Source organism: Neodiprion pinetum, chromosome 1, assembly GCF_021155775.2.
Source record: "Neodiprion pinetum isolate iyNeoPine1 chromosome 1, iyNeoPine1.2, whole genome shotgun sequence".
Lineage (NCBI taxonomy): Eukaryota > Metazoa > Arthropoda > Insecta > Hymenoptera > Diprionidae > Neodiprion > Neodiprion pinetum.
The window spans coordinates 12,253,905-12,270,395 of NC_060232.1; the positions used below are offsets into that span (position 1 = coordinate 12,253,905).

The following is a 16,491-nucleotide window of genomic DNA, read 5'->3' on the forward strand; positions in this document are numbered from 1 at the left end:
CCTTCCATCATACAACGAGCCCGAGCGCTCTTGGTGTACTACCAACACCAATCATACTCTCATACACGTTCGCTCCTCGGAGTAAGGCAAACGCAAATCATACGAAATTCGATCGAATCGAATAAAACAAAAATCGCAATACGAAACGCACTCGAGATCGCGGTGGCATGAGCCAAACGGGCTGTAACCGGCATATACACATTCATATACACAATCGACACATGCTTTTATACGTTTACAAATACACGTTCATACTTCGTGGGTTTTTATGCCGCAAGGCTTTTCCCACAAGAGCCAATAAACATTCATAATTCGATGGCTCAAACGCGAGAGTTTTTTATTCAAGAAAACCTCAACCTCTATCCTTCACACTAATAAAAAAGGTTCAATTCAAAACTACGAGGCAACTTCGCCTATGAAGAAACTTCGACTATACAAAGTTGTTCGTAGTTTTCAGATCATTGAAATGAAGAATAATAATTAACTAATTAATCAATTAATAATAATTAAAGATGTTGTGTACAATACCATGTGAACATTGATTTTGATACAAACTTAGCAAAACTTTTATCGACTGTGTGAATGACGTCGTATTGTCGTTCTACTAGAGGGATAAATCCCTCAAAGCTGTCTGCAAAATCATTTCTCGCTGCGTATGGTACTAGTCCTTCGAAACCTTCTGCGTCGAAATCTAACCACATAGGGTCATTTTTCGGAGTGGTTTCCACCGTTGATAGCTTCTTTGGCTTAGGTTTTGAACCAATTTCTGGCTTTGGTGCCGTAGCGATTGGTCCTGGTAATGGTTTTGGTTTGGAACCGCCACCTCGTCCTTTCCCATTCCGAGAAGGTCCGCCTCTACCTCTGCCTCTAAATCCTCCTCTGCTAGAAGAAGATCCTTCGTCTGTAGCTGATTGTATGCTTTCGTTAGCTGATTGTTGTTGGTGTTGATTCATATTGAAATATGTAATTCAACTTTCGCTTTGCCGAGCTCCGCTCTATAACCTCAAATACTCATAAGAAAATTTGGGGGGAAGTGTCATCTCATATGAGGTAATTCCTCTTTTATACTTGCTTCAACACCTTTGCATATTATTTACACCAATATGTCTTATTTTGTCAAACCTATTTGTACATTATTTTATTTTATTTTGTTCGTGACAGATATTTAAATAGAATTGTTCTGAGGAGGGCCCCCACCAGGGCCGAAACGTTAACACGATAAAAAGTGTTTTGAGTTGTGACCTTCATATCCAAGAATAACTCTAATCAACAAATCTCCAAGGTCAAGATAAATCATCTTCACAATAATAATCAACGCTGAGGAACATTTTAATATTTCCGGTTGCAACCGTCACAAAGGGTACAGCCGGATATTTCACCCCAAATTTCAGCTCTTAATCTTGAACAGTTTTTGAGTTGTGTGATGAAAAAGAAACTTCTTTTTCATGTTGAATTTTGTTTTTCCAAGAGTAAAAATAAAAATGATTGAATGGTGATTTTTTCCCAAATACTTGCGAGTAAAATACATATTGAAATATTTTATTTATGAATTCCAAAAATATAGCCAATTTAAAAAAAATAAAAAACAAGTAAAATGAGTTTTTGAACTATATTTTCTCTGACATGCAATCACCAAATTTTAACTGAAAACGTCCGTCTACTTCTTCATACTTGGAAATTTTTAAAATTTTTTTCAATCTTTTCGATTAGATGAAACATTGTGAATAAAATTGAAAACATTTTCCGGAACATTATTTAGAAAATGAACAATCCGGCGGTATAATTGTGCTTTTGGTAGTAACTCGTTGATTGAAACAGTAGCAATAGTAACTTATTGTCTACAATAACAATACAAGCAAGATTTTGTACCAAAATGATTCCCAAAGTGTCGATCGAAAATGCCGTAGGGGCAGATTCGCATGCTTATCTGGCTTAACTGGAACAGACAACAAAGATAATAACCTCCAACTTTGACAATCTTAATCTTCTCGTCGATGTTGTTCCATTTTATAGTGGTGTTCGTACCCTAAGTAAGTGTGCCAAGGGCGTATTTTTTTTGTTATCGTGAATAGTAAATCACATTTAAACGAACAAATAATTTATTCGGAAATGCAATCTACACGTATCGGTTATAGTTGAAGTGCCCAATATTATTTGACAGGACTCTAACTGATTATTCTACAGCAGGCTGAAGTACGTCGGAGGGAATTAATAGAATGTAGAACAGACTGAAGTATGTTTGAGGGAACTACGATAGAGAATTGGAGGAGTGTAGTGTCTCCATGATGGTTCCGTGTAACTGATTTTTGTTTAATGATGAAAATTATGCCTTAGGCGGTAAAGACTGAACCCGTAAGGGTGGGAGGCAATGCCAGGTACCTCCATGCGTGGTCCGGTATAGGTTGGGACAACCCTTGGAAAAACTCAGATACGCCTACGTCACATTCGCGAGACCCTAGACGAATGACCCTTAGCGGGCAGCTCATGGCAACGCGTATGGCGACCACCTGGACGCGGTAAACGGGGAAAGTCCGTGGTCCCAAATTCATTGGCTGTATTCTGACCTTGTCCCTGCTACCTTTCCAGGCATGGTTATTTCTTGGACAATTGATGTGCGTTCTTTACAGCACGTGAAAACCCGCGGGTCAAACCTGGCTTGGGATTTGCCTCCCCGATAGTTTGGGAAAGTTCAAAAAGTCGGGAAATTATTTGACCTACAATAAAACTATAAAATAGAACATTCGGACATGCACGACCGAACAAGTGAATTCTTCATTTTTCACCGGCATTTTGCTCATGAATTTAGACAAATCTTTTTCAAGCCACGTGGTTTGATCAGAACAGAAGTAGATCACACCCGGGATTTTCTTGAGGCCGAGTCTTTTACTCTTGCGTGAACACACGGATCCCAAACTAGATTCTAAGCTATCTCTCGAATCGTTATCGTGAACCATATGACTTGGTATTCGACATTTCGATCGCGAAAATTTCTGGATCTCGCTTAGTGCTGCACTTATGTCGTAACACACGTTCGTACCTGCTCGTGTGATTATTTCGCCCCGCGATCTCGGATGATCAACTGGTCGCGATGAGCCGAAACCTTTCATTGGTAACGTGGTTATTATTGGTCATTTCAAATTCGCCTGACTTCGTGGACAACTTCAGTGATCGACGAAACATTGGGGATAAAATCACTATTTTCTGAATTTTACAACGATTTTTGAGGAACTAAGATTTCGAAACATGAGTGTATTTCGATTTATTACGGTTAACTGAATTTCAAACAATTCCAAGATCGCGAAATGACGGTTTTTACTCAGCACGAATCGTTACGATAACGTTACTAACTTCAATACGATGTTGAGCAACTGTGGGCTTGAAAGGCTGTGCGGCGTGGGAATATAGTTTTCAACTCACGTATGCATGTGCAATGTACATACATGACCGCTCGAAAGATTGAGATTATATTAAAATTTGAATCACTTGTGACGTATTCGTGTGAATATGACCAAACAATTAATCTCAAGGAAAAACGTAAAGTGTGGTGTTGTGGATAAAAAAGTGTTATATTTTGCTTATAATGCAACGAACGTATGCAAGAACATCAAGAACGACGACATGGAGAAGAAAGTAAAAATTGAAGTAGTTTTGCAATTCTGAGGATGAATCGAGCTGTGATGAAACTACAATTACGGCAGATCGCCAACGGATAACCTTCGCCTATGTATGATTTGGGAACTTCGATCGTTTTCTTTTATTTCTCCACCCGTTCTTGAATTCATTTTTATAGGGTTACAGTATAAAAGGGACACTACTCGTCGCAGGTCTAACAAACTTAGCCTGATAGTTTAAAAAAAAAATAACAAATAGCAAACAGATGTACAAATAAAAATATATAACGATGAGTAAGGAGAAAATAGTATGTAAAATAAAATTAAGACGAGAAAGGTTGTTTCAGTCAGATATAGAGATATATATAGAAGACGGTGACGATGTTGAAAATGGATAAAAAAAAATTAAATTTGAAATTTCATCATATAGCAACGGCAGAAAACACATATCCAGAATGTCGAAGGGTCATTGTGCAGAATCGTACAATTCAGAATCGTACAATTCAGAAAAATCAGTATCCCGAAAGCAACGGACAACTTACCGCCAGCAACAACAACTTGCCACCAGAATTTCACATTCTGAGTCTATCCAACTAATCTAATTTGACTTACAATATTTTTTATACATATACAGAATCGAGTAAATTCTTTACTCAATACTTAATGAAGAAGAAAGAACGCAATGTAAATGGACAACTTTGCGATGTCAAAGCAATACGACTTATGGTATCATAAACTTATATTTCTTGGCTTCTAATATGATATGAGCTATTGACTCTTCTGATATACTGCAATTCTATATTCTGAGCCTTCTATGAGATTACTGCTCGGAGTTCTAACCGTTCTCATTCTTGATCCTTCGCATTTATCAATTCGAATAGATGAAAATTCTACTTTACGATCTATCCGAAGGTTATTTGTTTGTGAATAGAAAGTTTTCGGCTCGTGAGCACCCGATGTAAGAATGTATGTTATTTATTTGTGAGTAAGAAGTTTCTTCTCTGCATGCACGATGTATAAGGAGACTGTAGTGGGTAGATGTTATGTTTACCCTTTTCGAATCCTTGCTTCCGATGAAAAGCCCGTAAGACCAGCAATGCCGTCTAATAAATGAGATGCGGATGTGCAAATCATTAATCTACGAGAGAATTTTGCCGAAAGAATGTAAATTTGAAAACTGGTGAATTCGAAAAATTAACGACGGAGCCAGTTATTTATTTGTGTTTGCGAGCGATCGCATTTGCCTCATTCTGCTAATGGCCTTTCGGAATTTTCACCAGTTGTGTATTCTAAATTCTACAACTTTGAATTTCGATACTTTTATATTCTATTTCCATTATTTCTGGCTTAATGAAGATTCACCACTTTGTTCTTTCGCGATTGTGAATTATCGATATATTTATGTCCGGAATTCTGATCATTCTGATTTTTGGTTTTACTGATTTTTTACCCGCACCGAGGCTTCCTGGTGGCGATGATTCACACGCGAGGTTCCCATCCTGAACCCACCAGGTTGACGTGACGTGGTTCGCTCCTCCTTACGATGGGCTTGTTGCACGCTGCAGTCCTTCGACCAAGTGAGGGCATCACTTGCGGTATCGTAGAATTTAAGAAGGAATAGCGGACCGTTGTAGCTGGTTCAGCTCCAGACTGATAAGAGTCGTCGACGGGAGGCTTCGTTGTGGATTTGAAGCACAGTCCTGTACGCCATCGGCGACGCGTCCAGGCAGCAGTGGCGATATTCGATGGGTTGGCTCCTGGCCGAGAAGTCTGGATAATTGGAGGTCTTCGTTGTGCTTCACGCACGACCCGTACTCAATTTAAGTAGACCTCCATCTGGAGTCGAAATGGCGGTATTCTGCCCTCTGTAGCTGACTACATTGCTGTTGATCCGCTCCGTGACCTCTGCGTTGCGATATCAGGTTACCCCGAAGCGATGTCCTTAAAGTTTGTTCTCGTAGCGCGGTACAAAATTAGAAAATAGACGAAAATTAGCTCAGTAAATGAATCTTTTCTTTAGCTAGTCGTTCTATTTGGAGCATTGGCCTCACGATCAGACGTGTCTTCGTTGTTTATGATTCATTTATTTTGTGATGTAAGAAAATTTACATGACCCTTTATCAGATAAATACATGAAATCGGACGAAGAAAAGATCATTGAACTCGCGAAAAGGAGACTAAATTTCAACTTATTCGTAAACAAATGAATGATGTAAATTTACACCATCGCCAAAATAAAACGGTTTCTTTATTAGAAGTGAAATTTTTTGTGGATATGAAATATTATTTATTGAATTTTTAACAACATGAGAATAGAAAAAGCCTTTTGTGTGGATATGAAGAGATTGCGCGAATCCATTCCAATAGCTTCCTGGAGCAAACTGGGCGAGAACAAAATAGAGATAAATTTGTCCGCTGATAATAGAAGTTGACCAAAGTTTAAGAAATACAACACATTTGGGTAACGTTTATAAGCACGTGTTTTAGCGATTCTGTTATAAAAAGGTCAACAATAAAGATTGCGCAACTTTCAGGCGTCTATTAGTTCTCTCACGGCTTGATATTATTCAAAGAGGATCTAAAATTTGGTCCCATTACACTCTCAATCGGATATCTGAATTGAATGGCGATATCTTCGTCCTCCGATTCTGCGGGAATCTCGGTGAGCGGTTTTCGAAAACAGTTTGCCAACTCTTCGTCGCTGAGTGTTTTGTCATCGATAATTTTGATTTCCGTCATGTGTTCCAGCTGCATGAACACGGATTACTGGCTGTTAAGAAATTATCAACCATATCAGAAAATATCGAAATTATAGACATCCAACGATAGACATAAGTTTTCAAATTTACACGCACATTTTTCGCATTTCTTTATCAACCCAGTAATAGATACGTGGACGCCAGGAACGAGAGCTGGGTATATCGATGCGATTATTGGTCATTGTGCGCCGCTTCCAAAACAGCAGGTTCTTTGTCCTATAGTTATCGTGATGAACGGCACGAGTATCCTAGTTGCAACAGCTAGATACATTTCTTAATTTTTCATCATTATTATCCTTAAGTATTCAGTCTGCGTATTACTTTGGATGCTCTGATATGCTGTAGCGTATTTTATTTTGATTTTTTCTGGTATCTTAGGAAAAGGTCTGTCCGCGTTATTGAAAAGTCCGTGGCAAACGATGAGCGTGTTGTCCTTTGAACAGACAAATCATAGTCAACGAAACCCTGCTCAATTTTGTTGAACCACTGATTGATCGCAACCGCTTTGATGCTGACGAACGCGATTGTCTGATAGAAATGTTCAAAAATTGCGGTGAACCATGATACATTTTTTGGTTTATAAGTGATTATTTGTAATGGTTTTTACCTCGTTATATTTTACGAGGTGAGCAATCATAGAAATTTAGTCCGCCCATAGTAAGACTGCGTTGATGATTACAAATTTGAATAAACTGAAACTCCGTTTCCGGCAAACGTTTGTTTACTCGTGATTGAAATCACATATCCTACGATATGCGTGAAAAGTAAGTGTTTTCAATGAAACGGTCGAAAATGGCTTAAAACTGGAAGAAGGTTTACGCAGTTTTTGGATAAAATATAAACTGTGTCCCGTTCTATCCTATCTGATTCTTAAACACAGAATGCGAAGTCTCAGGTGACTAAAGTTATTCTATTTTGCTACAAAATTATCAGGTACCACATTTTGCCCGGCGAACCCGTCTCGAGGAGCAAGAATTCTTGGCTTCGGCCATTAGATTTTTATCTTATCAAACAGTTTCGAAGTTATAGCGTATTCTCCTCATACTGAACAACCTCTTCTAGAATTGCGGATTGTGTCAGCGCTGGAACTTTGCGTGCCATTTCACCGTTCAGATTATACTATTTTCTCAATCTCTACAGTTTTTTCCAACCCGTTCAGATTCGTCTTGCGATGAAAAGTTGATGAATGCGGCGCGCGAGTGCGTTCTCTCCTAAAAGGTTAATGTGAAGATCGAATCTCCAAGTTCTTGAAATATATCGAGCACATTGTTGGCATTTTATACATTCACTGATTGGTCGGTGTGTGATGTGTCAGTTTGACAGTTGGTTCAAAGAATATAACCGCATTTTTGAAATCGCCATGCAAATGATTGCGAACATTTCATTGATCAGCGAAAAATATCCACGAATCGCTTGAAATTTCATTCACTTGGAGTGTCCCGAAATTCCGGGTTATCAGACGTTTTGTTCGTCGATAAATTAAGTATTGATGTCGAAAGTAATGTAAAATTTTGAGGATTCGTTTCCACATTGAAACGCAAAGCAAAAATAAGTTCACGTTAATCTCTGATCACTATTATACGTGTATGAATGTAACAGATGTGAATATAACCGTGTTTTGTCACCCTCGCGGAAAAAAAAACCCTCGACTTGGGTGTAAATTCGTACCCTCAACTTTTTTCTTACGGGGATTTAGCATTATCTATGAGTTTAGGGTACGAATTCATACCAAAGTTTAGGGTTTTTCCCGTGATGGCATCGTCGTTGCGCTGTACTGTCTGTGGTGTCAGTTTGATAGTTGACGCGTCGTTGTGCTTAAATGCATCTGTAGAACCCAAAGTTGAAAGTAATGACAGGTCAATCATCATGCCTATAAAAAGTGAACGAAAGCTGACAAGCTGTATGACAGAATGGACGTGAGCGCTGCACCTAATGTGTTCTTGAATAATCGCAAATGCTCCGTAGATCTTTGTAATATAAAAGAATCTAGTACATTTCTTTGCTGGTGCTCGCAAGAACTTTTCGATTATTTAAGTTGCTTGTAGTCCACCATGGTAGCGCTAGCGGCTGGAGAGCTAACGACAAGATACCTGAAAGACCGAGGGCGGAATGTACGTTGCAAAAGAAACAGTTATGCCTAAAACGCGGTTGCGAAGCAGCTGTCGGTAATATCGACGGTGCGTCTACCGATCGACCGCAAAGCGGTCTCGCAACGATGTTTCTCACTGCTACAAGCCCGTTATTATGAGATCTAAATAGCAAACACTCTAGGGAATGGTGTCACCCTGCATCAAACGTGGGAAGAAAGTAAGAGAGACGAAGACGGATGGACATTTATCGACGCTTGATGACACGGGAGCCACGTGATCAATGCGCGTCATGGAATAAAGTAGTAAGCATTCTTGTCAACCGCCAGCAGCGCTGCATGACGTAACGTATTCGACTGAAAGACCGAGAACCAGCTGCATGACCTTGCGGTGTTTGTAAACATACACACGTTGTCTCTCCAGTGTCTGAAGGAACCAGAGCAATAGGCTGTTGACAAAAAGTGATAAAGTTTTATCTTGCGACAAATAACTAATACTTTTGGACCTGCGATTTGAAAAATGGAAGTTGAACGTATGTGCACCGTCGAAAACGAGTTGGTGAGTAGTTAGAGTTAAACATCGTGCTGACAGCAGGTCAGCATGTATTGCAAAAAGTTGCGAAAAATCAGCAGGAGAAAAAAAAAGACCACAAACCGGGACAAAAATAACTCCTAATTTAATCAATGACGACAGTTGTCCTTCGGTACAATTCGTTTCTTAAAAAACAGGTTAATCGAACTCGCGCAAACTTATTTTTCTGTATTTTCGTATCGAGCAAATCGGTGTAGACAAAGGGCGTGTGTCTGTCACTTCGTACGTCAGGTAAGGGGTGACGCGCGGCGGAGGGAAAATGCAGGGGGGTGATGTTTTTCGTCGGTTGGCTCCATAGATCCGTCTGGCTCCCCCCTCCCTCTCTCCCGCCCCTTCCTCCTTGCGCATTCTAGCACCTGTCGTCCACTTGCCAAACTATAAAATTTACATTTTTGCCGATAGTTGTCGCTGGTGGACCGCTTCGTTATTTCTGTATTCTGTATAAGTTAGTAACTTTGTCGTAGCGAAACGTTGAGAAAAAAATCACTGTTTTCTTATTCTTACTGTGATTTTGAAAGAAATAGAATTGCAAGATACGAGTAGATTTCGTTTTATTACGGTTTACTGAATTTCAAACAGTTTGAAATTGCGAGATATCGGTTTTTCCTCCGCACGAATCGTTACGATACCGTTGCTAACTTCAACGTGATTTTAGGTGAGAGTGTCACGTGGTTTGGTATGCTCATTACTTACTCATCGGACGATGATGCTCGCGGCGCTTCATTCCTTTCCAAGTTATTATTTGTCAAGTTCGTGACAGATACAGGCATAAAATACCGAATCGATAGCTATGAGCGTGTTGTACAGGAATTATATGTTATGACCGTCAGAATGCCGAACATTCTGACGATTCCTTCATTCGCACAACAACAGGTTTACTCTGATTGATGACAAATTACATTGTTTATGAGTTCCGTTAGATCTAACTTGCAATTAAATATTTCAGCTCCTCTTGAAACTCAGAGCTAAACTAATAGACGAACGAGTGATTTGAGTGCACGGTATTGTATGAACTGAAAATATTGATTCGGACAATTTAAAACTAAATATTATTTCGTTCAACCCATAGACGCATGTTACTATTCTAATTATAGAACGAGAACAGATAAGACTCGGGTTTCTTTATCTGCGTATAACATTTTTGTAGAAAGGCGGTCAGCTTTAAAATAGTGTTGGAATAATGGGATCGTTGACTTCTGACATCAAGAAGTGTTGATAATTATTACATTCTATTTACCATCATATGATTTTTTATGTCGATAGGAATTTTGGGTTCATTTTCTCATTTCGTAAAAAGGATTGAAACCCACATGTAGTTTTAGATTTTTCAAAATCTGAAGGTACAGTTTATAATGAAATCAGAACACGAATTTTCAGTATCGTACTCGATGAATGTGGCTATGAATAAAACTGCGTAAAATAGAATGAAACAATAATGGAGACGACTCAATATAGGCCTCGTAGAGATTGCCGATAGTCACTGATAATCTGCCGAACAGCTCGTGTCCGTACATTATGTATGTCATGCAGGTCTATCGATTTTGATGCATTCATCTTACTCAAATGCATGCAACTGCAACGCAATTTTGTACGTGACGCGCGTAGCCAAAGAACAGGATACGACGCTATATGTCAGTGTGAATTGGGTACTATGGTGATACTTTTAAAAATAAATTTTATGGTAATTTAGAAGTTCGATTTCTCAAATTTTCAGTATTCAGTAAAAGTACGTTAGCTTCATTGTGTCATGAATTATAGTCACGTTCGATGTGTATTGAAAGAGAAGGAAGTATAAAGTTGATAAATATGATTGCACCAAACCTGGTAAACTACTACAAATGAATATTTTTTTTGAGAATACGTAAATTTGAACAACTGGTGAATTTGAAAAATTAAAGACGGAGCCAGGAATCGAACCTGGAATCTAGCGATGCTTTACCGGAGACTTACTCCACTAGACCACCTAGCCGCCCTGACTCTGTTGTCATTAATTTCTCTCATAACCAGTGAGTTCAAATTTGTTCTCCTGTGCCCGATTTATTTAATAATTTAATATTGTATAGTAAAATAATTTATTTAATAATGAATATTTTTTTTATATCCAATCGTTTTTGAGTAAAAATGTGTTGGTAATAATGAATTTTGTCTGATAATAAACGTTTTCCAATCTCAAATGTTCGTCAATTTTTAAATTAAAAATATCCTTCGAAGAATTCTTTTTGAAATACGCCTCAACGCAGTCCAAATTATTGTTAATCTAATTAAAATGTTTCTATCTGTTATGAATTGTTAGCAAATTTACTGAATGCGATCAAATTTGAATTAATGCTCCGACATTAGAACAATTATCGGAATCTTTGTCTCATAAATGCGCAGTTCAATCACGAAAGTGTTGATGAGATTGATAAAAATTAATTATTTTCAAGTAAATAGACAACCTATTGATTGATTAGTTAAAAATCAGACTTGAAAATAATTCTTAGGTAATTTTTTTCAATTTAATATGAATGCGATTAATATTGTAACAACGGGGGAAATTAAGAAAGGTCTAAGAGAATCAGAGTTCTCTGTGCGATTTAAGCGAACGCCGAGCCAAAGAGTTCTCTGTGCGATTTAAGCGAACGCCGAGCCAAAGAAGTCTCACGAACAAGGAATATTTTAGAAAGAAAATAGATGTATTTGGACACGAAGTTCTCTTTTTAAAGTCTAGAGACTGACTGCTTTTTACAATAATGTCGGTTGACGCAGCAACCTTATTCTTTTTAAAGACATAAGAGGTTTATAAACGTCTTTTATCTATGATGACTACTAGATCATTTAAAAGGGGACAAAACGGGTGATTTCACCCTTTGTAACAATATAATATTGACCAAAAAAATAGTGTCTACTACCTCGCTTTACTATTTTGATTTAACATCGTTGCGAAAAAACTATAAATCCTGAAAATTTGTATTCCCCTAAATTAGCATAAAATTAAATTTTAGCGGGTTTATTTGAAAACACCCAAAAAAGGTTCTTCACATAGTTTAACCCATTAATTCTTATACACCATAGTGTACAACCTCGATTTTCGTTTTTTACGATTTTCTCGAAATTACACCGCCTATTAAATAACCGTCAAGCATATGAAATCGGGGGTAACATTTTTTAGAATTATTCTCGCGTTGCGAGGAAAACGCAAATTACGAAGAGAGAAAAAAAAAACTCGAATATCTGAAACATGTTCAAAACGTCTCAAAATCGGCCAAAAAGTGTTTCTCTACTCAAGTAAAGACATTCTATGCTAATATTGTAACTTTAAAGCGAACGGCGCTAATCAAAGCGACAAATTTTTCCAGAGCAGCCGTTGCCCGGCTGCCAAAATGCATCTGCGCGTGCACACGTGAAATACATTCGAAAAAGAATAGCAGGAATCGTTCCCTGATAAAGCAGATTATCGAGCGCTGCGTCGGTTAGTTTCCCTGGATTCGGTAGAAATTTCGAACGCCGTTCGAATCGTTTCCCGCTTTCCTCGCGGGCGGCGTCGTGGCACGGCGGTTATTGCGTGAACACGCGTGTCTACACGCGCGCATTTCGACGTTAGAGCGCGCGACGGTCGCAACCGTTTCTGCCGGCTTCCGTCAACGGTGGTTCTCGCTCTAGCCTTTCGTTTCAACTGCGCAGTTGGCGAGCCTCGGTACGACGCGGAGCATTGGTAAGTCTTTTCTTTTTACCGCACAACTCGTAACTTAGAGCGGCGGCGTTCGTGATGCAGCAGGGGGTAACCCTGAGGGTGACGGTCGCCCCCGAGGGTGGCTTCGATTCTCAACCGAATCGTTACGCTCCTGCGATCGTGCAGCGCCCATCTCGAGGGCACCGGCCCCTTAACTGACGCTGTCAATAACCCTCGCCCTCCTCAGAGCTTTTCTTTTTGCTTTTTTCTTCTTTGCTTTTCTTTCACTTTGCGTGCGATAAATCCGCGGGCAATTGCCTCTCGACGTTTGCGAGTCTCCAACACGGCCTAAAACTGGGTCGGAGACGAGTTTCATTTATGGTTTGTGTTATTCCTTAGCAGGCTAAATCCCCTCGCTCTCTGCGTAGACCGTGAGACGCACTGGCTTGGACAAATCCGTTTACGGTATCTACGCGCTGCTTAAATCCGCCCCACCGCGACGTCCCTGACCTGATTTAAAATTTATTCTATAATCGCTCGTTCAACGCAGCACCGACAGCGGACGCGATAGATGTCGGTATGCAGTTTTTCGTTGCATAATCGGTTCATCCAGGTGGTAGAAAAAAGAGCGCACAACGATATTGAGTAAATAATAACACTTGTCGAGTACTCCATATAGGTAATAACAAAGTACTGAATTTCTTTCGTATTTCTCTAAGCAAATTTTTATTGGAGTTATAACAAGAACGGTGATCGAATGGAATAAATTTTTTTTTTTCATCTGAATGAATGTGGCTTCACTTGATGAACAGAACCACTTTTTCCTGGATCAAATGACATTTTTTAGAATAAGGAAAAAAAAAAGGAAAATTCCCTTGCTATATTTGGTAAATTCAACAAATTCATTTTCCGTACGTTTATCTTAAATGTGTAATGACTTTAGTTATTTTATGAGTAAAATTTCCCCATAGTGTGGCCTCTTTTTGTACAACCACCTCAGCTTCAATTTGGGATGGTTACCAAAAGAAATTTGTCGGTCGGTTGACATTGATTTTCTTATCTCATCAACCGTTTTGATAACAACTGCGATATGTTTGTAGGTTTACAGTTTTCGTATTACGTCCAACGTGCGATGAGCATTCGGCTTCTCGAATCACACCCCTCAGTTATTTTTTATTTACCGTTAACGTTTTTCAAACCATTGAATGTGAAAAAAACATTATACTTCACTTCCTACCGTTGCATACCAAAAAGCAAATCTTTTTTTTCACTACGGATAAAATTATACTTGTCGACTATTGTATATATGATGTATAACATATTACAAGTACATGCAACGCTTATTTTACTATTCGTTATGTTTGTTGTTATCATAGCCGGTCACGTTCCGTAACGTAGCTGAGCTATGTGCGGCACTTTACGTGTGTACAGCTTGAGTTAGGAGCTAGTATACCTATATTATTCATACATGTACGTGTATGGACAGCGTTGAAGTCAGTAACGTTGAGATAACGAAACATGAAGAAAAAATCATTGCCGTGTAATTTCTGAATGAACTTCAAGAAGTTAGCTTTCAAAATTATGAATGTAATTTGTTTATAATGGCTTGACAAATTTCGGACGATCTCAAGGAGCGAAGTTACGATCTTTGCTAAACATGCATTGTTGGAGTAACGTGACTAACTTCGTCTTCACTATCAATGGTGAATAACCTACGCAAATACCGGATACACGTGTGTCTGCTATGAGCCGGGTGTTCGTTAACATGATTATTATCATTTTTAATGCGTCATTCTTTCCAATTCTTTCTTTGTACAACTCCGTATTGATTTTTCGGTTTACTTATAGGAAGCCAGATTTTCTCTTGATGAGGTCAGTTTTGAATTTATAGAGTACGAAGAGTAAAATTCGCAGAAAATAATTAAAAATCACAATCGGACGTTGACAAATGTACGGGATTTGTCAACCCTATTTTGAATTTATAACATGCAGTGCAATACAAATTGGTCTACCTACCTGATTGTGGTTGACTATGAATTTTGTTCTCAAACGAATTAATTATCGAAATTTAGTCCGCAGTGTATTTTTCAACATCAATGGCTCAATATTTTATTATTCGGTTGATGTAGTGAGATGCGGCACTTGGTAATTCGGAATCTCCGTCACACACGGCCAATGCCTTAATTTTTGGACGTTATAAAAGTATGATTGTTCCCATAAGAATTGGATAATTTGATAAAACATATACGCATTGTGATTGGCAAAAGATAAGCGAAAACGGTTAAACCTTCCTGTGGATGATAATGATTTTTTTGATATATCTACAATCCTTGATGAACCAAAAGCGAGGATATTAAAGAGAAAACTTTCCAACTCGTTTGCAACGCATTTCATCATTACAATAATCGTTATAACGTGTAAGAGATGTGCAATGTAATCAAGAACCCATTGTCGAAATTTTCCGTAGAATTGTGCATAGTTAAGGATCGATCCAAACTCCAACGGTTTTTTAAGAGGGTTCCATGGTTAGTCTAAGCTGTAATTTTGCGAGATTTTGCAAATCACGTGTTTTGCCCATGACAAACATTTTGCGTAAAATCAATGGTCGAGTTATTGGCAAACGCAAATTACCAACAATTGTAGGATAACGATTTATATGGTTTTTTCGTTTCAGTGATGTGTAGGCCTAGGCAATGATTCTATAACTGACACCCCCGCACCATACGATGCAAAATAATTCAATTTTTTCGCTGCTAACTTGAACACATTTTTTGAATTTTTATCTATTTGATTTTCAATAATAAGATTCATCCATTTCATGTCGCCGTTCAGGGTAACTCGAGAAAATCTTGTGCACACATTTTTCATTACTTTTTATGATATTTCTTCATACGTTGTTTACTTTGTTCGATGAATTTGACGGCTAGGGTACTTTTAGTCTGTTTACATCTCACACGATTGAAAGATGAAATGCTCAAAAATGTTTCACGAATGACGAAATACCGATAATTCGATCGTGTTTAATTTCCTCAGCTTGCGCGATATAGCTCTTGGTATATTCGTTCCTTGCTTTAGTCCAGAGTGACGAACTACATTGATTAAATTATGTGATACCTTCTCTGAGCTTTCGCAGAAACAGTTTGAAACTTTGCCGGTCTTGCAGTTCCCTGTGGAATCCGCCGTGTACTACATGACATTACACGATTATATCTGGCCGAATTTCGAATTTTAGATTTGCCTTAAAAATTCTTTCTCTTTATTTTATCAAAGCAAAACTATATTCCAAAGCATTTTTTATTTTTGTACCTATATATATTCTGGATAATAAATTATCGTTGATTTCGAAGTATTACCAGTTATCAACTTGTGATGATTTTCTTCATAACGACGACGGCTTTGAGATACAAATTCCCTGGATATAAAATGTTCATTTCTACTCAGAGTTTATGAAAAATTTGAACTACCGCAAACAATGACGGTATGTTTTCAAAATTGAACAAAATTGCGGATTCCCAAAATACACCGTCTTTTATTATGAACTTTTTTCATTTTTAAATCGAAAATTTTTACACCTGAATCAATACGGAACAAATTTTTCTTGACTTGGTATTGATTTTTTTTTTTGATTAGGATGTTCTGAAATGAACGTAAATTTAGCATCTAGAATTTCCAAATAAACCAAAGTCAAATTTACTCTTGACATTTTTAATTTCAACTTTGTCTAACCAAGTTGGATAATATTCACTAAAAAGTGCATCACAGGAGTAAAATTATGTCGAAAAACATGTATG

At 38.1% G+C, this 16,491-nt stretch overlaps 1 protein-coding gene and 1 long non-coding RNA gene across 6 annotated transcripts in view; one reads left to right on the top strand and one right to left on the bottom strand.

Annotated features, from left to right (window-relative positions):
* The first annotated feature begins 8,821 nt into the window (after positions 1-8,821).
* The window catches only part of REPTOR-BP (REPTOR-binding partner), a 28,115-nt gene continuing 20,445 nt past the window's right edge, over positions 8,822-16,491 (top strand). For 2 of the 5 annotated variants that reach the window (XM_046615069.2, XM_046615075.2), the window contains exon 1: positions 8,824-9,015. In XM_046615069.2, coding sequence (XP_046471025.1) covers positions 8,977-9,015 — 39 coding nt within the window. In that variant the 5' untranslated portion in view covers positions 8,824-8,976. Of the gene's footprint in view, positions 9,016-12,587; positions 12,743-16,491 lie in introns of those variants that run through there. The other 3 variants (XM_046615063.2, XM_046615083.2, XM_046615093.2) reach the window with 3 other exon arrangements.
* On the bottom strand, positions 9,117-10,032 carry LOC124213631 (uncharacterized). Its single transcript, XR_006881921.2, has 2 exons — positions 9,742-10,032; positions 9,117-9,423 (listed from the first exon to the last, which is right to left on the bottom strand). It is a non-coding gene; the product is annotated as an uncharacterized lncRNA (long non-coding RNA).